Source organism: Harpia harpyja, chromosome Z (assembly GCF_026419915.1).
Source record: "Harpia harpyja isolate bHarHar1 chromosome Z, bHarHar1 primary haplotype, whole genome shotgun sequence".
Taxonomy (NCBI): domain Eukaryota; kingdom Metazoa; phylum Chordata; class Aves; order Accipitriformes; family Accipitridae; genus Harpia; species Harpia harpyja.
The window spans coordinates 95070640-95091945 of NC_068969.1; the positions used below are offsets into that span (position 1 = coordinate 95070640).

The 21306-nt window shown below is 40.7% G+C and overlaps 1 protein-coding gene across 3 annotated transcripts in view; it reads right to left on the minus strand.

The window, feature by feature from the left end:
• Positions 1-21306, minus strand: part of ZSWIM6 (zinc finger SWIM-type containing 6) — a 111886-nt gene that overhangs the window by 74886 nt on the left and 15694 nt on the right. The window contains exon 1 of one of the 3 annotated variants that reach the window (XM_052775657.1): positions 800-862. The exons of the other annotated variants lie outside the window; for them this stretch is intronic. Within the exon in view, the coding sequence (XP_052631617.1) occupies positions 800-809 (10 nt within the window). The 5' untranslated portion in view covers positions 810-862. Of the gene's footprint in view, positions 1-799; positions 863-21306 lie in introns of those variants that run through there. 3 annotated transcript variants of the gene reach the window in all.

Consider the following 21306-nt stretch of genomic DNA (forward strand, 5'->3'; position numbering starts at 1 on the left):
TTTTCAGAATTACAGTAAATGCTATGCTGCACAGCATTTCTTAGTGGATACGTTATTGGATACATTTCCTTTTAGTTTACAGGCGAAGAGCCTCTCTGTCTCCAAACTGCTTCTAGGTTTCTTTCATTATGAGTCACAGTGATGAGGGACTTCGAGGTACAAGAGCAAATGCACTGCACCTTGAAAAACCAAACCCTGAAAAGGAGAAGTGAAACAGCAAATACGAGGTACACTATCTACCATAACACCCATGAAAACCAACACAACCAAGGCTGCTTGTACCATGTTAATTCATAGATTTAATAAAAAAAAAAAAAAAAACACGCACACCTACAAAGACATTTTAGCAAAATCCACAACCTTGAAGTTTAATCCATCTCCACACATCAAATTAAACCTCTGACAATGAACTTCAATGAGTCTCTCATGGCTTAAACCCAGTATACACTATTTCTATTCAATACACAGCAATATTTAAGAAGCTTGAAAGCTCCAAACTCCTGTTTTATATGGTCTATGCTGCATTTAACTAGACTTAGTCATTTTATAGCTCAAGAGGAAATCCCAGATTGTGCTCGCTGGAACAAGAGGTATAAAACTAGTCTGATTCACAGCGGCAACCCAGAGGCTTCCTCGTAGTCACACTACTGTATTACTACTGCCCGGATGCCCCACACAGAACTTGAGGCACCACTGTGGTATGCACTGTCCGGCAGCAGTCATGAAATTTAGTAATAATCTCCAACAGACAAGACAGGAAAAGGATAGTGGAGAAAGCAACACACACAGAGTGACTCACTCAGAGTCATGCAGCACCTCAGTAGTACAGAAGAAATTCACTTCTTCTGACTCCTAAAGCCCCAACCACTGACTAGGTTATGCCCCAAACAAATTTTAAAAGGTATTTTCCATACTAGTACATCTGGTCTTTTTCGGCTCCGCTTAAGACTTGGCCCCAATACCATCTGACAATTTCATGAACTAGACCTGCCTTGCACAAACAATTTTATTTTTTAACAGTTTCCAAATTTGTCATCTCCAGTCTGATGACTGTTCTCATTTGTCTTTATTATTAGGAACAGGTAACAATAATGACACCACCTACATCTGCAATACCATTCACAGGATAGGAAGTGGGAGAGCAAAGAGAAATGGGCTTCTCTTGAGGTTTTTTTCCATCTCCCCTCTCCTTCATAGAGCCATTAGTAAATTGGTTCCTTTGTGTATTTATATTTAAACTCCAAATGGAGTCCTGCAACCCGTATCTCTAGTTTTCAACAGGATCAAGCTGTTTTATACAAGACTTAGTGACAAGTACACACTGACCAGAGACTTGTGATGACAAACACTGCCCCAGAAGTTGTGCAGACTTACTAGTGAAGACGAGAAGCAACAAGACTTGTTATAGTAGGAAAGGTAGCCCCAAAAAAACTTAAAAAAGACAAGGGAGCAGCTTCAAACAGCGGCCTGGACCTGCTTAGCAGGTATCTAGGCAGCCCAGAAGCTTCTGCAACCAACAGTTCTCCCAAAAGACTTTAAAACAAAAAACATTTAAGTAGTGCTCCATTTACCTATATTGCCAGTAAGGCTGACGGTGAAACATGCTTTCTGTCTCTTGTCCTCAGCCTGCATATTTTCCAGATAGGATTTTTTTTTATTTGTTTCATAATAATGAAGAACCATAGATCCACACTGAATCTGATTATAGAGCTGAAGAGAACATCACCCGGAAAGCGATCAAATCCAAAACCAGGCTAATTTCACTTATTTTTAACTGAAAGCTTAACACCCCCAAAATACTCTTCTACACAAATTTTCCCCTAATTTAAGAAAAAGGGGGCTGTGATGGCACCGTGGTGTCCTTACAGCTACCGTGCCCTACAGGACAGGCCAGGAAGGAGCTCTGATGGTGGAAGACACACACCGCCTCCCAAACCTCACCAACCCTGAAATCGTGAAAGGTGAAGGCGATCTTTTGCGTCCTCCTCACCGGCTCAGCTGCAGCACTAAAAACGAAATACAAGAGCAGAACTTGCGCCGTCCGGGTGGGGGCTGGGGGGGACACGGCACTTACTTTTTTTCAGTTAAACGGCAACTTGGCCTCTATAGCGTAGGCCCCGGTCTGACGGCGCAAGTCAAAGAAGGGGAGGGAAGCGGCGGGGAGGCGGCAGGACGCCGGCGGGGCGAAGCGGGCATTTTGGGGCGATGAAGAGGGCACTTCAGGGAGAAGAGGGCGTTGGGAGGCGCGGCGGGCCGAGGAGGCCCGCGTCCCCGCCCCCGCCCCCCCCCCGCGCTGCCGCCGCCAGCCCGCCTGGCCCTCAGATGAACCGCCCGCCCTGACGTCAGCTGGCGGCGGCGGCAGCATTCCTCAACAGTTCAGACAAACCCACGGGTGGGAAGCTTACAAAGCCCTCAGCTGTAGTGAAGAAAGCAACGGCTTGGCCGGGAGCCAGACTACTGAGCTCAGCATTTTGTAATGCACTTCCTTTTTACTTAACAGCTTGCATAATGCCTCGGCCCCTTCCACCTTTAACCCCTTGTTCGCCCGCCCCCCGAAATCGGGTTTACGGCTGCGGGGCTTTCTCCCCGGCCGGCGACTCTCCGTCAGAAACGGCGGAAAGCAAACGGCAGCGGCTGCAGCGACCGGCGAGTTACTGTCACCCTTACCGAACACGGCGTGTCAGAAGAAGAGGAACTCGCCCCCAGTACTGCAAAGCGGGCGTGCTTCGGGCAGTACCGTTCACGGCCCGAAGATCGCCTTCATCTCCGCGGGTTCTCCCCAAGCCCGCGTGTTGACAGGCAGACACAGGGACCGCATTTACAGCGGCTCTGATTTCAAACCAGATTTTTATGGATGATCCTTCCACACGAATCCCGAAGGTGCCACTGGTCACACAGCGCGGCCCGGGCACTGACTGCTGCCAGTGCTGGGCTCGGGCCCAGGGCGAATGCAGCCGCCACGGCCCTTGCCACACCAAGCTGGCCGTCCGAGTGAAGAAAAGGCTCAAAACAAGCAGGTCGAAAACCAGAGGAGGGAGGAGGCCAAGAATAGCTGCAGTGACAGCCTGCTACATCTGCTATGCAAATGATTTCCAATAATCTCTACAAATCTGAAGAAAATGAGGGAGACTTTCTGAAGGGCACGTAACCTTAGTTTCCACATTTCATTCACATAACCCTGCCACTCTTGAGACCACACGGTTCCTATTCTAAAGCTGTGAAGACGGTGCAGTGCAGTAAATTCCTTCCCATCACACCACCCACACCGTTTTGTGACTCTGAGGATGACGGCGACCCATTTTTAGACTTCTGCACCCAGACTGTGGCTCTGTTACAGCCACGAATCTGCCGCTGCTCAAACTCTCCTCCTCCAAACACACACCAGTTGTTTTGCAACTAACATCAAGAGCAACAACAAGCACTAAAGAACACTTCGCTATCCCCAAACCTCTTTTTCAGAAGAAGTTTTTAAAAGTGATGTTAAACCCAAGAGCTCAAACTAGTTGAACAATGTCAAGTGCAAGTGTCACCAACAGCATACAACAAATTCCCAGATAAAGTATACTCACGCTCTGCCATTTTGTAACGTTCTCTCATCACAGATCCCTATTCTACACCATCAATTTAGCTCTGGTTTTCTGAGCACATGCCATACAAAAATACTTTTCTAGAACATACAGAGTTTTTACCCTTTTATAGGTGAACATCTACCCAATACATGCTGTCTCACCCAGCAAGGGGCACTCACTTTTAAGTAGTGACCGCCCTAAGAAATATTTGTTTAAAATTCTTTCATTTTGACTGTCAGCATCAATCACTTCAGTACCACAACAGTACAGGTATTGCAAACTTGAATCAAGTAGTCTGAGAAATGTCACAGTAAAATTAGGTAATTTTTAATTCAGCTAGCAAGTAGATTGCTGGCAATGTGCAACTCTGTCACAGAAAATTCTTTACAAAAAGCAGGAAAGCATTTTACAGACATCTAGTTTTGATCAGCTGTTTCCAGATCCCCACTACCATTTACAACACAAGTAATCATATTCCTGTAACCATGTCAGATACCCACGTCCAAAGAAAAAAAAATAATCCACGTAATTCCTGAAGAGGGGCAAGTACAGTGTTGGCAAGGTCCCATAAGTTTACAGTTATGTTTTTTAAATGACAAACTACATTTCCTAAAATGGATGTTCGTGTTTTTAATCAGAAAAACAAGTTCTGATTTTTGAAGTTCTCCACTTAAAAAAGAAAAAACAAAATGGGAAGATAGCCATCTCATCTAGCATTCCTCAGAACAGGACATTGCTCAGGGACAGTTAAAGCGAAACAAAAACTTTTACTTCAAACTCCAAACCAACCTATGGTTCAGGTTTTTTTGTTTGGTTTTTTTTTTTCATGCCACATTTTAATTTGAAAGAGAGATCATGGTTATCAACCTGTGCTCCTAAATTGAATGAGCAGGTAGGATGGGAGAAAAGAAAGGATGTCTCTTCCGTCACACTCCCTCAATGCCACCTATGCAGTCTAAAGCATGGTTTCAAGGAAAGTCCCTTTTCCAGTCTTCTGTAACCACCACTGTTAGGAAGCATAGTAGCTCCAGTTTGTAAAGACTCTCCAAACGTTAAGCTTTACAATGTTGTAAGACTGCCAACACATGGCACATACAATTTTTACTGATAGCATAAAGGATTTCAAATATTAACATATACCTAACATTTCTGTAACTCCTTTCACATTAAGTTTTATAAATCTCGCACAGATTACATGTGGTGGCAAGCTGGACAAATTGAGGCATTAACTACAACAAGTAAAAGCATTTTATCTGAATGCATAACTGACACCAGTATCTAAATGCATGGAATGAATCAGTTCAATGCCTTCAAAGCACCAGGGCACTTATTTGAAAGAAGTTCCCCACAGCTACTATAACCGCCACAACATATATATTTTAAGGCAAGATTTTGATTGGTATATACGGCAACACAAAAAAAAAAAAATCAAGCACACTAGGGGATGACTTAGTATTTGCTGTGGGGGCCATAACTTTTAGTTTTCTTGACATTTACAAATTTGGTCTCTGCTTTAAACATGAGCTCTGAATTTCTTTTACATGTAATAGATAATTGAGTTGGAAAGGATCTGTTGCTATATCTGATGTATTCTAACATTACAGTGTATGATTCGCAGATTTATAAAGACATTAATCTTCCTGAAATACTTCTAACAACACCAATTCCACAAACTGAACTAAAGTGTTCCACTGGGTAACAGACAACAGCGTTAAAGGGATTTTCAGTTATTGAGCTTCCACCTTCCCAGTTTTGGGTTTTCATTTGTGGTACTTGTGCGAACTATTAAAAATAGCTCCCCACAAGCCTCCCCTGTTTCTTTGTTCCAGTAATGCCCCTAAATCACCTTTGCTGACAGAACACAAGTTGAGAAATATTTAGTATATCTCCTTTTTAGACACTATAGAGTGTTACAAAATTTAACAATTACTTCCCGACGTAGAAGTGGACAGGCATTTTAAATTTAGATTTAACTTTCTGCCATGTTTATAACACTTCCTCAGGGCGATTCCAGGTAGGGCTCTCACTTGAGAACAATGTCCTTTGGGTGGTTTTTACCCTATCACCATCACAAGTATCTCAGTAGTCCTCAGAAGAAAAAGTCATCAGCACAGAAGCCAACCACATCATGTGCTGTTTCTGGCTCCTCTTAGGGATTTGAAAACAGGAAAATGTCTGATGGTCCACAGGCCATTATGATCCCAGCAGCATTTACTATCACCAGGTTTGTGTTTCACTACTAGCTTACCATTTGAAAGAGCTGAACATCTTGATGCTAGCATGGGCAGCTGCTGCTATCTTCAAAAGTCTTCCTAGAATAATCCCATTCTTAAATTTCTCAGGTTTTCTACTTGTTGGGCTTCTCATTTAAAACAGTGAAGTTTTATTTGTCTGGTTTTTGGCCTTTGGATTATTTTTAAGCTTCTCTTTTTAGCTGCAGACGACAGTTTTAAAACTGCAAACCCCTAAAGTATTAGAAGAGGCAAATAACTATGGAATTTCAAAATTATCTCCTAGTGTCTTTTATTATTATTTTTTAAGCCTTTTGATTCAGAAGTTAATCATGATTTTTGAACACTTCGGTTGACAATTATGCAACACTATAATTATGTACCTATTTAGCCTGTGAAACCACATGTTCACATCTTTGTTCTCATTCACTCTTCCCCTTCCCATTTTTTTTGCTTTTGCATCATAATTTAAGAAAAAACTTTTCAGAGCTAGGACTGACTGGTAATGTAAGTTTACACAGGATCTAGCACAAACAGGACAAAATAGACACCACGCAGCAGAGTACAGGTGGGTAAGGGCAGAGGCAACAGGGAAGTACTGGGGTGGCAGTATACACAAGCACTAAAGAAATCCTTCAGTCATCTACAGACATCTCCTCTACCAAATCAACCAAAGATGATGACTTTATAAACTCTAAACAAAGCATTCATTCTTTGTAAGGTGGATAAGTATGATTATAAAAAGCTTCTAAACATTAATAGTATGAAAGAGAAAATTCAGAGAGGAAAAACTTCTCTTAACACATGAAGAAGGAAGTGAAGGGAAGCAAAAGGACAGTTCAGCATAAAGATCATACAGTTAAAATTTCCATTTCAAGAGAAAAGGTAAGGTGGCTCCTATAACCAATAAGCATCTTTGTTATTGCAGTTAAATACAAATTACTAGCCTTGCAACTATTTTTAAAGACAAACTCCAGTGCTAAACTGCACCCTTTTTAAAGTTGGCAACTCTTCACAAGTTCTATTTAAGAACAAACTGAACTCTTACATTTCATTTATGCAGATTAAGACATGGTTTTCTCCTATGAGCACTGCACTTCAAAAGGGAGTTTCAAATGACCTTAACTTGTTCCTTACCTACCTCTACAGTTTGTACTGCAATGGATAGTTAAGTGCACAGACACTGACCAATTTCAAGCAGCTGTTACTACCTTGCATTGTGGTGTGTCAATGAAGCTTTGAGCATCAGGCTATTTCATGAACTCCACAGCAAAGACCTAAGGAACACCAGATGCTGAAGAGCGAACAACTCTCCTTCCATCTTCTCAGCCAAACGGGATATATTTCAGGAAGCAGGGCAGCATACATTCCTTTTTTTCAACCAGCAAAAGACAGAAGTAGCAAGAAGCTTGCCCACTGAGGCTGTTACATGGTCTTCTTTACATGCAAAACTAGATCACATAAACCAAATCCTTGAAAAAGCCACCTGGGGGAAAGGGACACTTTGCTGTCAGGTATTTTTCTTCCTCCTCTTAGTTTGGGGTGGCAGGGGATGGTTATTGTTTCCTCCTTCCATCTTGTTTTTTTGGAAAAACTTCTTCAACAGCCAGGCCTAATGTAATTTAAGAGCTGGCTAGGAGAGACTAGGAAGCCAGATACAAAGGGGACTCCCCACTCCTCCTCAGACAAAGATTTGCTGCCTTAGCATAAGCACAGATTAGTAGAAAGAAGGTAATGAAGTATTCCATTAATGGCTTATGATTAAGATTGGGAAATCCATAGCACCTCAGGCTAACATACCTACAGGCGTGACCTCATCTGTGTTACTTTCAGCATCAGGGAAGCAGCAGAAGCTGCAGAGGATGGCACCAGCCACTGACACTCATTTTTGCCCCCTACTCTAAGCTCTCAAGTTTCACCAAAACTCTCTGTGGTCTTATATCCTGAACTGAATCAAGGAATAGACCCAACAAGGAGAAGGGGGGGGGGGGGGGGGGGGGGGGGGGGGAACAAACCACCATCTTTCACTGGGTAAATTCCTTGACCCACATCACCACACCAGGCCACACACAAAACGAAAACCCCACTTCTGCTGGCACAAGTAAAGGAGTAAGGCAAAGACAGGAAGAAGCTGCTGACAGTGACTCCAGCTCATAGTGACATTGCAAGAAATGTATGTGAAACCACAGCCTAAATCATACTTAAGTATGCATTGAGTTCCCCCACTGGCCACAGCACATAGTAAAATGTACTTGCAAATGTTTAATCCATCTTAGGAATTATTTTAATGGGTTTTCACTAATGTAAAATGTAAATTTCAAAGTAAAACTGACTAAATAAAAAATGCAACAGCTTCCACATGAAGATAGTAGGTGGGGAAAAAAAAAAACAAAAAACGAACAACACACACACCAGTAACATTTGTTCTCTCCCCATTGCACTTTCAAATTGTAAAAAACCCAGAACCTACATGTCAGTTAAGATGCTGACCTGACAAAAACATCAGTGCCTGAACTTTTTATTATCACCACTACTTTAGCTAACAAGCCACCACAGCATAAACACTCACAAAGCAGTCTGAAACGTTCACAAGCACCCTGAATACACAAAACTGTACCCCATGCAATTTCAAGTAAAAGATACTAAGTTCCAACCTCTGTGTTTCATTATGACATGGTTCAAGGTATGTATTGCTAGTTACTCTTTCAGAACAATTTTGCAAACCACTAACAAGAATTAAACCTGTTTTCTTGAAATGTCAAGCTCCTACAAGAAGAGGCACAAACCCTGCTAATACAGCATATTGGAGTTTACTATGGTGTCTTCCAGCCCTTACAGATGTTCTAGTTAAAACTAGAAACTTCCTTGTACCTTCTGCCTACAGTATAACGTTCATAATAAAATGCAATAATCTTCAATGAAGCATCATCAGCTAATTAGAATTTCAACTGTAGCAACTGAAGGAGTGTCATCATCACAGGGTTCAAAACAAAACGTAAAAATACAATGGCAGTATCTTAGGATGCTCCAGCAGTAACAGTGCTTACAATTTTGTATCGGACAACAGAAATTATCATACAAAGAAGGAGCTTCAGATACATAAAATAAACATAGCTCATAAGCTGCTAGCCAATTATCTGTTCAAAACAGACTCTTTGGAGGAATCACCCATTCTTACTGCCGTTTTAATGGATCAGAAAAAAATTGGAAACATTCCTGCCTTGCACCAACACAGAAAAGCCAGTTAAAACTGTGGTATTGCTGAGACAAAACGTAAAATGAACAAACCGGATTGCCAGGTGCATTGAAATATTGCAGTGTAACTGCTATACGGCAAAATTAAGAGGCATTAGTGACTCAAATCTACCCCAACAAATGCCAAAAAAGTTGTTAATATGTTCACTATCCAAGAAAACCTGCCATTACAGAAAAAAAAAATTGAGACACAAGTAAAATGCCAAACTTGCAGGATGTTTAAACATCATAGCAACAACACCGCCTACAGTGGTAACGTTCACAGTTAGTAACAAAGCCTCCAGGCTCTACTTCTATTGACAGAACACTGGGGGTGTAGGCCGGGTTCATTATGATGCATTAAAAGATTTTGTCCCTAAGTTAAGGATAGGATGTAAAAAATAGGATGGACTGTCCTAGCTAACGACAACAGTACTGAGGTCCCACAGAGTCTGATCCACACTGCCTTTGTAAAGGGGCAGCCTCTCTGAGAAGATGAGGGTGAAGTTCAAAGCAGATTAGCAGCCACCTAACATCTTAGTAGCCTCCTGGAAGCTTCCCAACAGACAAAACAACAGAAACTGGCCTTGCAAAGTTGAGATCAAGCCAACCCTGTGTTAAGTCATCTTCTCCAAAGATCTTTAGGGAAGAAAATGGTCCCCAGGGAGTACCTGTTTCCTCAGAATGGCCAACTTTGTTGGAGAAAAGTCTCGTAAGTTTTAATACAAAGAATTTAGCAACAATGATATACAAACAACATTTACACAGAATTTCCTTCTCGTTGCTCCTAAGCTACTGCATTTCTCAAGGACTAACACATAATCAAAATTCTCTACTTCAAACCCTTTTATTTCATTGCTGTTCCTTCAGGGAATGCAACTTTTAAAAATTATCTTTACAAAGAGCAGCCTTTCAAGTGTTTTAATTAGGTGGTGGTGGTTACCTCTGATTTTATCTGAAAACCTAATACCATACTTAGTCACCATGCAAGGGCATAAATTATAACATGTAAGCCAAAGCTATGCCAAAACTCCTACTGAGAATTCACTCCATGTCTCATGTTCCAGGGAAGCTGGCTTTTGATGGAAGGGACAACCTTAGTAATTACTGTAGAAGGTGAAGACATGAACAGGTTTACAGGTGAAACCAAAGTATTTAACTGCTGTCACAGATTTGGTTGCAGCACCAAGCTACAAAATACTTTTCTACGTTACATTATCTTCTCCCTCCAAGATGGTTCTGGCCAGAACAAGAGCGTCACTTCCCTTTCTGTCAGATGACATGGGCTAGGTAGAATCTACTGAGGTAGTTCCAAGCCAGTCTCTCCTGTTGCTTCACTGGCCCTGCATAGAATGAGAGGACTGGGAAAAAATACGACTTCATCCTAGTTGCCTCAGAAGACATGGTCTCATCCCTGGACAAAACAGTAACTTCTTAACCTAGAGACACTGAAGAAAAGACAGGGTCTCTGGTGTGGCAAAACAGGAGCACATCAACTCAAAGCCCGAACCTCACAGAGCTCTATTTTGTGTTCCAAAAATTTTAGGAAAGACAGGGATTATCCCAACCTGCCACTCTTAATTACTGAGAAAAGGCTCTGAAGCACAAACGGCTAGAGCCAACAGACTGTGGTTTGCCTGCTTAGATCCTCTGCTGTTGAGAGCTCTTCTTGTCACTGTCATCTTGACAAAACAGATCAGAAAACTGAATAAAGTGTGCAGAACTTCTAAAGAAGATCCCAAACACTCCAATGTCATCTCAGTCATACTGCTCTCCAGTGACAGTTACAGTGAACTGTAGAGGCAGAGGACCCAAACAGAAGGAGCCAAGATGAGTTTTATTAGTTGGCAATTTCCCTGTCAGGAAAAAACAACAAAACCCAAACCAAAACAAAAACCCTACCCACATATTTGCACCAACAGTCCTGCCAAACCAAGTTCTTAGACCCAAATAACTTTGTCTTCTGGACTGAAAGACATTTGCCTCATTTGGTTAGGTATTTAAATTCAAACCCATTAACATGCTCTTCTGTATCACATTCAAGGTCAACACCATGTCTTTTCCTGTAACTTAAATGTTTTTCACTTCCTCTTAAAAGCAACAGTAGTATTTCTGCAATGCATTCTAAACAAAACACTTTGAGTCAGCCATATAATCTCTGCCATGACCTTTTCCTGCATGTTTATCTCCACCTGCTGCAAGATGTCCTCAAGAGTGTGTAGGAAGGCTACAGCTTTACAAATTCCAAGTCAGTTTAGGTCCACCTAAATGAATACACCCAACAAGAAGCTAGTATTTGACAATTAGGTTGTGGCTATGACTTCATCCTTACACATCCAGCGGTAATGGCTGAAAATGCTTGAGGTTTTCCACCAAGTGTTCAAAGACATAAGCAGATCTTCACCGTTGCAGGGGGTGGAAAGGAGTAGAAAATTTTGCCTAAACTCCCCCAAAGGAAGACCATTTTAGAACCTGAGATTTTGCCAAGGAAACAGTATATTAGAATTCTACTGAGACAGAGTCAAGCACATAAACTAAAGTTAAGTCAAAGACACATTGCTTACTTGTTTCCAGAGGATTTTATTCCTTCCTTTTTGTTTTATTTGGGAGGAATTATCTGCAAACATCTATAAAGCTGTATCATTACTGCACATCAAATTTTCCTGAGTGAGGGCAACAATTTTGACTGAAAGGTCGTATCTCTATCTGCACCTATTTTATCACCTACTTTCCAGTCTTCAATCCATACACCAAGCAGCCTTCTATCTAAACCATAGCCTACCTGTATTTCTCAAGTGTAATCAAAAAAAGAGAACTTAACGAGTTATTACAATGACAACAAAAACAACAGCAGACCCTATATGTAAGCTTTAGGAAAGAAACCTGTTTTAAAATGTGGTAATCCTTTTTTTTTTTTTTTTAAATCCTTCCTGCACTACCTCTCTTCTGCAAATACAAGTGACTTCTCAAACACCATGGAAGGGAGAGCAGAGAGGAGCATGGATCAGTTGTCTACCATGCCATTTGAAAGCTAGCTTCTGAGATGAAGTGCAAACAGAAAACCCAACTTTTCTTTAGGAAAGGGAAAAAAAGTCATCAGTACACACTTGCTACTTAATTACCCCTTCACCTGCATAAAAATGCTTATTTTGTAAGTCTTGCTGTACACAGAAAATTCACAGAGGCTGTGGAAACAGAGCCTCTTAGACCACTTTTAAAAAAGATCTGCTGTTAAAAGAACATCAAATAATTTCAATTCTCAAATGTAATTTTGCAGCTATTTTTCCTGCCTGTCACTTTAACTGTGATAAACTGAACCTATAAAAACATAATGCTTATTAAGGACAAATAATCATTGTCCTGAAAACTGCTTTGCTTTCACAGTATTCTCTGCTCTACATTAAAACATTCTTTGCCATTTGACCAGAGAGTAGCCACTCAGATGTATTTTGCAACTATAACTTTTGGTTTTAACTATCGTGTAGTTTTAAGAGATTCATCATAAGATTTATTTACATTCTTCAAGAGTCAGAAAGAGCTATCTTGACATTTGTTGGTGAAAGGGAGATCGGGAGAGAAAAGAAAGGACAAGGTACAGATCCTGACAGCCTTCTCCACCTATACTGTTTCCATTTCAGCTGAGGCTAGTAATAAGGCCAGAACATTAAGCTACTATAGAGCTCTCTGATGACCTCCTATTAAAAGCACCTATTAAACACTGCAGCAGTTTTCTACTGTATGTGGAATAGAAGATACAATAACCAAAATTTCTCCAGGAGATATCCCCAATTCCTCTTTACCCATGCTTTGCTCTATTCAAGATAATCTGGGGGAATTGGAAAAGGAGGGGAGAAGGGCAATCCAGGTAAACCTTACATTAGTACCCTTATGCCCCAAGAGACCTGTCTGAAAACCAAAGCAGCAGCAGGTCACCTGCAACCAAGTTCTATTAAGCAGAAATCCAAGCAAATCTTAGAAACTACTATAACTAACACTAGTTAGCAAACAATAAGCTAAGAGAGCAGAAAATACACAATTCATGAAGTAATTCTGCAGATCCTCCCAAATAAAAGCAGCACCAATTCCAATCTCCATCCACTAACAGATTGGTGTTAATGCTGGTGTTACAAATTCAAGATTGAAAACTATTCCCTCTTAGAGTTAAGAATTAAATTGTTCCAATTACACATGCAGGGCAAATGAGGAGTTGTGATTGCTTTTTAAGCAAGTGTTTTTATTTCACTGTTGTTTGGGGTTAACGGTAGTCTGAAACCAGAAGAAGTTAAATTGCTCTCTTTTGATAGATAGTTGAAAAATAATTAGAGCCTTCAAAATGCCTAAAATCTTCGCTTACATCAGGAAAAAATATCTATACAACAACAAAGAAAATACCAACCTCACAAACAAGTGCAAGTGCTCATTCATTAACAAGCTTGGAAGGGTACTCGTAAGTAATTTGTATTCCACTTTCAGCCAGAATCACCATTAACTACTCCGAACTTCCAGACTGAAAAAAGCAAATTGTTTCCACTGAGTCCTACTCCACCAAGAACTACAGTTTGAAGAAAGTGAGTGGAACCTGCACTTCTAAATAGAGCAGAAATTTTTTTAAACCTTCAGCACATGACCACTGTTTACAACTATCACCATGGTATCTGCACCCTGGATTAAGAGCACAGCTAGCCATTTTACATAGCTTTTCTTCCTGCTCCAACAGTTACCACCTTCCCAAGCAGAAGTTGAGTAAATTTGAGAAGTGATTGAAGATGGTTTTTTTTAACTCCACCCTACTCCCAAAGTGATGCATACTGTGCTTGAAATAAAGACCGAAAATGTTTCTTAAAGGTACAATGGGACTGAGTGCAAGACTACTCAGCCCCAGCAGTCATTTGCTGCAAACTAAACTGCACCTGCACAACATCACTGAGCTTACTGAATGAGACCCAAACTCTAATGTGCCAGTCCATCCCATGGGCAGCAGAAAGGCATCTACCACAGGCTCAGATCCACAATCCACTGTCTTAGTCACAATTTCTTTGTGTGAAGCCTCTCATCCCAAGAATAAATCAAGTTCTGATGCATTACCTGCTACGCAAGGCTCTGGTCACTGATGTTCAGCTCTGCAGTAACACAAGCTGTATCTGCACCACTGCACAGAAAATGTAACATTCTCTTCCATCAACAGCCTATAAAAGAAATTTTGTTTAGGTGGCCAGGTATTTGTACTGTGCTCTGTGCTATGTATTGTGCTGTGGCCCAACCAACTGGAAAGCAGCTTTGCAGAAAAGAACCTGGGGCTCTTCATGGACACCAAGTTCAACAGAAGCCCTTGCAGCAAAGGCAGCGATGGCATCCAGGGCTGCAGGAGGAGGAGCGCTGCCAGCAGGTCAAAGGAGGTGATCCTCCCCCTCTGCTCAGCACTGGTGAGGCCACACCTGGAGTGCTGTGACTGGCACTGGGCTCCCCAGTGCAAGACAGACATGGGCATACTGGAGAGAGTCCTGCAAAGGGCCACAAAGGTGATGCAGGGGCTGGAGCACCTCACACAAGAGAAAAGGCTGAGAGAGCTGAGACTGTTCAGTCTGGAGAAGAGAAGGCTCAGGGGGATCTCATCCATTTGTACAAGTATCTGAAGGGAGAGTGCAAAGAAGATGGAGCCACGCTCTTGCCAGTGGTGCCCTGTGACAGGACAAAGTAAAACACAGGAGGTTCCTCCTGAACATAAGGAAACACTTTTTTACTGTGAAAGTGACTTCCTTACCAGTCCTCCAGGCCATGGCTTTAAACTAGGCAGGTATCTCGGGAAGAAGTCAGATAAAACAGTTGATTCCTAAAGAGCATTTATTGCCCTATCAGTTTGACAAGCATGCCCATCAATATTCTTCAGTCTTGACTGAGAGGTCAAAATCCCAGAAACAGAACTAGTTTTCTTCCTGGATTAACTCTGCCAAAAAATCCAGACTAAAGAGTTTCAATTCTCAGCTAGGCAAACAAAAAGAAGAAAAAAACCAAACAACAACAACAAAACACCGTATCACCACACAACCCAGGGAGACAATAGGCCTAAGCTATCCTGATAACCGTCCAAAAATTCTAAAGATTTCAGCTGCCAGCAAACACAATCAAAAGTGGTTAATGCCTGCCAAAAGATTTGAAAAGCTCAAAAGGGGCAGTGTTGTTTTTGTTTAAGAACCTCTTGTTAAAGCTCATTCTTGATGGAGCAGTTATTTCTTGAAAGAAACCTGTGAGGACCTGGTTTTGTTGTGTTTTTTTTAAAAAGACATTTTAGTGCCAACAAATACAAACATGCACCAAGTGATTAGCTGCATAACTGCTTTTGAGCTACACACTTGTCCACAGACTTAGGTATAAAGTACTCTACAAATCTGACTCCGCAACCATTTCCGCCTTCAGTGAAAATTAGGTTTAAGTTCTGCAATCACTTCATTGGCTTTCAGTAGGTTCCACATTAGCAGTATATGCCTCACAGCACATGAAATTCATGTGAACTCAATTTAAGGCCTGTCAACACTGCAAGAGTACATGTTCTTCAACTGCAGATGTAGCCAAAGCTACCTTAGCACCAGGAATGTCCAATGACGTACTGCGCAGACACATGTTGTAGTATAACCCAGCCTCATCTTTCTACAGAGACAATCGAGTTCTAAAACAGCAAAGAGAAAGTAAACTATAACTTTCAATAAGCCTTATTGCATACAGCTCTTTACAATATGAACCACACTTCAAGAACTGCAGATGTCCCTTGAAAAAGGTTTAAGACTTTTTATACAAAGTTTCAAAAACACAACCCATAATAAATACAGTAAGAAAAAGAACTGATCTAAGTATCAAACCACAAAAGAACACAAGCAAGCTTTCAAATGACATGAGATAAGAAAAAACTATAGCAATGAGGGTCACGTACAAGAGACTTCATCCCACTATTGATTTGCAACAGACAAACACAATACAAAACAGAGAGGAGAGGGAGAGGGGGCCAGAAGAGCAGGAAAGGGAACATGTTGATACCAGTATCTAGCCAAGGGAAACCCAAAAGGACTTGAGCTCCAGTAATACTGCTCTACATAATTCAAAAGGTGCCTTGAGTAGGTGACAAAGAGCTTGCCACAAGCAATATTAAAAAAAGAAAGTGTCAAGTCTACAATAGAGATAGGTCATTTTGGCTTGGTGGGGCAAACAGAGTGATTGCCATTCATCATCTATGTCAGAGTCAGTTCAGCTTTATCTCCAATACAGAAGAACATTTTGAATAGCATAATTCACTGTATTGTTTAGTGTTGAGCACGCTGTGTTTTGATAACCCTATACATAAGTCAGTGAACTGTTCTAAACAGTTTTCAAATATCCACTATGCCCTTTAAGAAAAGAATCCTAAAATCTGACAAATCTCTTGCTCTTTACAGACAATATAGTCGAATAATTGCAAAACAGAGTGATTTAAAAACCAGTGTAAAGAGCTTAGAAAAAAGGTGGCTGTAACCAATTTTAAATTGTTTTCTATTGTTCAGTGAACACATTGCATCTTATCCTCTGTAAAAGCAGCCTAAGCACTCAAGTCTGCTGTAACTAAGCTCAATGGCTACTACACGAAGACATGGAACTCAAAAAATATTGTGGTTCCAAGATTTCACGACAGGCACAGAACTGAACAAGATAAAAAAATATACTTCAACTAATATAGTATAATAAATAATATAAAAATATTTGTTTTCAATATTCAGTATCAAGTAAAGCTCCTAATGAAATGTTAAACATGGAAATGTTATTTTGTCTGAGATCACGTAACTCAGCTAGGTTTAAACCTCTTTTCTCCAGGAAGCCTCTCGAAGTGTTCAATAGTGCACGTTTTAGAAGAGGCAGCATGTTGTATTAGAAAATGCTCTTCAAATGAAAGAATAAAGTAACTTCTGTTGGGTTTTTCTGACTGGCAGATTTGTAACAGTTTATAAGCCAAAGTACAAAAACATCTGTTTGCCAATTATGAAGGTTGTAATAAAACCTTTTTTTTGTTTTGCTCTTCAAGGCAAAACAACTTACTCTCAGCAAATGAACAAGCTGAGTTGTACAACACTGCCTTGCTCCATTTGTGCAAGAGCTTACTTTCTATATGTCATTTAGCCTGTGCAGTGCAGTTGGGCTGCTTTCTTGTTATCGTGCTGTCGCACTCAAGTTGCTCTTCTTTGTGCCCGGAGAATTTGATTTGATTTCTGCCAGCACAGCCCTCCCCCAACCCAGTCACACACGTTAGCAGCGGCAACCCTTCAAAGCAGAACACACATTTCTCCTTAAGAAAGTTCTCTCTGAGCATGGCTGCCGAATTACAGGGTTAAATGGCAGAATAAACAAACAACTCAAGAGCTAAAGCAGTCACAGAGCTAGATCAAGGCTCTGTGGTAATAGTTTAGATACAAACTAAAACTAAGGGGGAGATGAGTAGCATTCCTTTAAGGTTATCTAAGTAATAACACATATGCAAAGTAAGAGGTACTATGGCTGTGGAAGGAGCATTACAAAAGCAAGCACATCAAGATACTGGTTTACAAACATCAGGGGTTGCTTATTTTGAATTAGTATTTCCGTAACACTCCCACATAATGCTGAATTTAGGAAAACCTAAGAGGTCCAAGACCTGCAGGGTTTATTTATTTAATCTAGTTTAACCCCAGCAACCCTCCCATTCCTCACAAGACTAATCACACCACTTGCACAAGCACTTCCTTCCCTCTATTTTAACAGAATTACTCTCTGTGCACTACAGTGTTTTTTACAATCCAAAAAGCAGCACACAAAAGCATACAGTTTTATTTGCCAAATACTAACATCCTTAAAGACAATAAGATAAAAATAAATCCTTGCACTTCAGTAACACCACAATTGGGGGAATTAAGTTTCCAGATATGTTTCCGATTTGCACTCAGGCCACCAGCTGCCTTTACACTTGTGCTTCTGGAGAAAAAAGCCTTTCCCCCCCTACTAAAGGTCTTTGTTCTACTCAGAGGCCAGCTCACCTTACTCCTGAAAGCCTGAGCTTTTGTCAGCTGTTCACACAATAAACAGCTGTGGATGTATGGAAAACCTATTACCACTGGCAGAAAATGAAAGCTGGCAAGTCATTTCTGTGTTTACAACGGAAGAAAGTGTCCTAAACACATAAGCATTTCAGTATATTCCAAGAGATTTTTTTCCCCTCCCTATCACATCTATTTTGTATAAGCCTTCAAAATTAGTCTGTGTACACAGCATCATAAACATAATTAACATCAAGAGTGCGAAAAAAAGGCTGTCCCCCTGCTAACTGCTAATGTGAAATGCGAGAGCATTAGCAAGGGAAGCAGCAGAGTCATCATACGGTTAACGAAGGTTTTCCTACAGGACCTGTTCCTGCTTTAAGTGAAACGCTAGGTGGGCCAATATAAATCTATCAGGGTAGATGTATATCAACTTTGAATGCTGTCAACAGAATAAATATTTATTCTACCTTTCCAGGCATGCTCAAAAACTTCGTAACTTTCAGTGAACTGGTTGTAAGTCAGATTCCCTTCACCTGCTATGTTTTTCTCTCTAAAATAACTTGCTAATTATGGTACAGTTCTCGGTTTGATACTTTATTTCAGGTATAAACTTCAAATGATGACCAAGATACAGCACACATTTCATTCTGTCTACTGAGGAAATACATTTTTTCCTAAGTGACCAGGTTGAGTGAAACTATTCCGACTTTCAGCTGAGGTTTCTCCTTTGTGTTCTGTTCACTTTCTCCATATGCATCAAATTAAAGCAAGCTTAATCAGGATGTGCCAAATTGTATTCAGAATAACCAGAATGCAAAAAGTTAAGTTTGCAATCATCAGGAATGTACTTCAAGTTTTCAGCAATTAAGAGTTGAAGGATTTCAAAAGGTTAACAACCATTGCATGTAATGAGGTCAGTGTCACATTCTGCTTACAAATAGGTGGTTTAAATCTCAACTGCCTCTTCAAAACAAACAGCATGGGGTTCACCTTTGCCTTTGTCTTTCCTTCTCATCACTACTACAGGGGAGGGGGGAGGAAGAGAAGGAAATGAACTGAAACCATCATGAAGCTCAATGAGAAGTACAGTGCGGGCCTGTAATTCACCATAATTCATCATTCAGTATAGGTTTTTCCTTGTTTTAAGGATGCCAGTATTTCCAAAACTAACACACCGCTTTTCTCAATTTACTAAGCATTCACAATAGTCTAGAGTCAAGAATAGCCACTCCTATCTAAAAGCAAGTTTCTTATACGATTCGAGTGAACAATGTCCTGAGGACTCCCAATAGCCAAGGTTTCAATCATTATGCACAAAACATCTTCTATCTGCTTTATTACCTGGTACAGTGCTATTCTTGGGAAGATACCATTAAAGGGCACCTCTTAAAAGACTCAGACTAGTCAATTTTGTGCCTGTTGTTTATGCCCAAGTATTGTGAGCTAAAATAGACCCAGTACTTGTATCCTGAATCTGTAACAGATTCAACTTGATGGAAGCCTATCAAATCACTGTACTGCTCTAAGTTCTTCTGGGATGCATTTAGCAGAAATTGTGTGGTAAAAGTAATTTCATGAGTCCCAGCTCCTAGTTTGCACACAATTTTATCTTTAAAGATGGATACATTTAAAGAGACTACTAGATGAACTAAACCTGCCATCTGCACAGTGTAACTGACAGGAATTCTGGCCTGAATTCAAATAGCACCGAAGTGGATAAAACTACATGAACAATTTGTAGTAGTAGTAGTAGTAGTAGTAGTAGTAATCTGAACCCAGTATGGCCTCTTCCTCATATCTTCAAAATTTAAAATCTAAGAGTTGTCTTAGACTTGTCTACTAGGTCAAAAAACCTTGTATAACTTCACACCTACTGCAGCAACAAAAACTATGCAAAGGCACAGCTGGTGGCACATTCATCGCTCCACAGGAATTGCCCTGTGGACAGTCTCCCAACATTGACTGGAAAGTAATCCACAGGACTTTACCCTTTGGTGAAAAGCGGTCAGCTGTCTTTCAGGAAGGTGCAAGATAAAGGTCTGAAGAGAGGAAATTACAGCAAGCAGCTGACATGCAGCAGCTTCTGGCCATGCACCCACAGGCAGCATTCTCACCTCCAGCTGGTGTGAAGGTATTTACATAACGCTTCTGGAGGGCTTTGGCAAGGATGGCAAGTGCAAGTCAGGATTCCTGAACCAGTTCTGCAAAATTCTGAACTTGTGAGCAAATCTGTATGCAAAGAGCTAGGTACGTTCTTTGGGGTTTTGTTAGTAGACTGTTTTTCACTCAACCCCAGAGTTGTGATGAGAACATCCACTCTGAGCTGTCTGTTCCATTAAGAAACATCAATCCCAGAAAGTTTTAAATTTGGCAGGTGTGAGGAAGCTCACTCAACTGTACTGCACAAAAATCCCAGGTTTTTAACCCTCTTTTAAGTGCCTTTCCAATAAAAAAAGCTTTTTCACTGAGGCAAAAAAGTCTTCCCCAAATTAAAGACAAAACATACTCAGTTATGAATAAAATGGGACTTAAAATATTTTTTCTAGACTAACCTGAATCTGTGTCACAATCTTGGATTTGTGCAAATATAGTAATTAAAGTACACACATCCACATATAGCAGATGAAATAAGAATTTCATGAAGATAAAGGAAGCCTACAAGCACTGCTCCTCTCCTCTTCCCCCACTCAGGTCCCATAAGCCTTCATCCTCCCTGGGATAGTGCTTACACTGAGTGTAACCTACCCAAGCTTCAAAATTGAACACTTGTTTTATTTCACTGTGTTTAAAGAACCTCTTGCATCACTCATGGGGATTGTTCTTCTTCCTATTTGATAGCTTCATGTGAGCAACAGCACTGTGTATAGCTCAATACCCTGTTCTGAACAGCCAGTTTCCCCTGATTGTATTTGTCTTCAAACAGCAAAGAGGAAGTAGGGGTAAAGGTGGAGGAGTTAAAAGGAAAACAGCCATGAAACCACAATAATTGGCACAAAAATTGAAGGACTGATATACCTCACTGTTCTTCATTCTCCTAAGTGGACAAGAGTTCAAGCTGGTACTTCTTTAACAAACCTGGCTTGCAGAAATTATGGTCAACTTACAAAGCATCACATTAAACACCTGTGATCAGCTTAAAACACCATTTGAAAGCAGCCATGTAATTTTGTAAGACTGTTAGCAGTGCAGCAAGGGAGCAGGAAAGATACCAGACTAAGTAACTTCACCTTCCTCAAATAA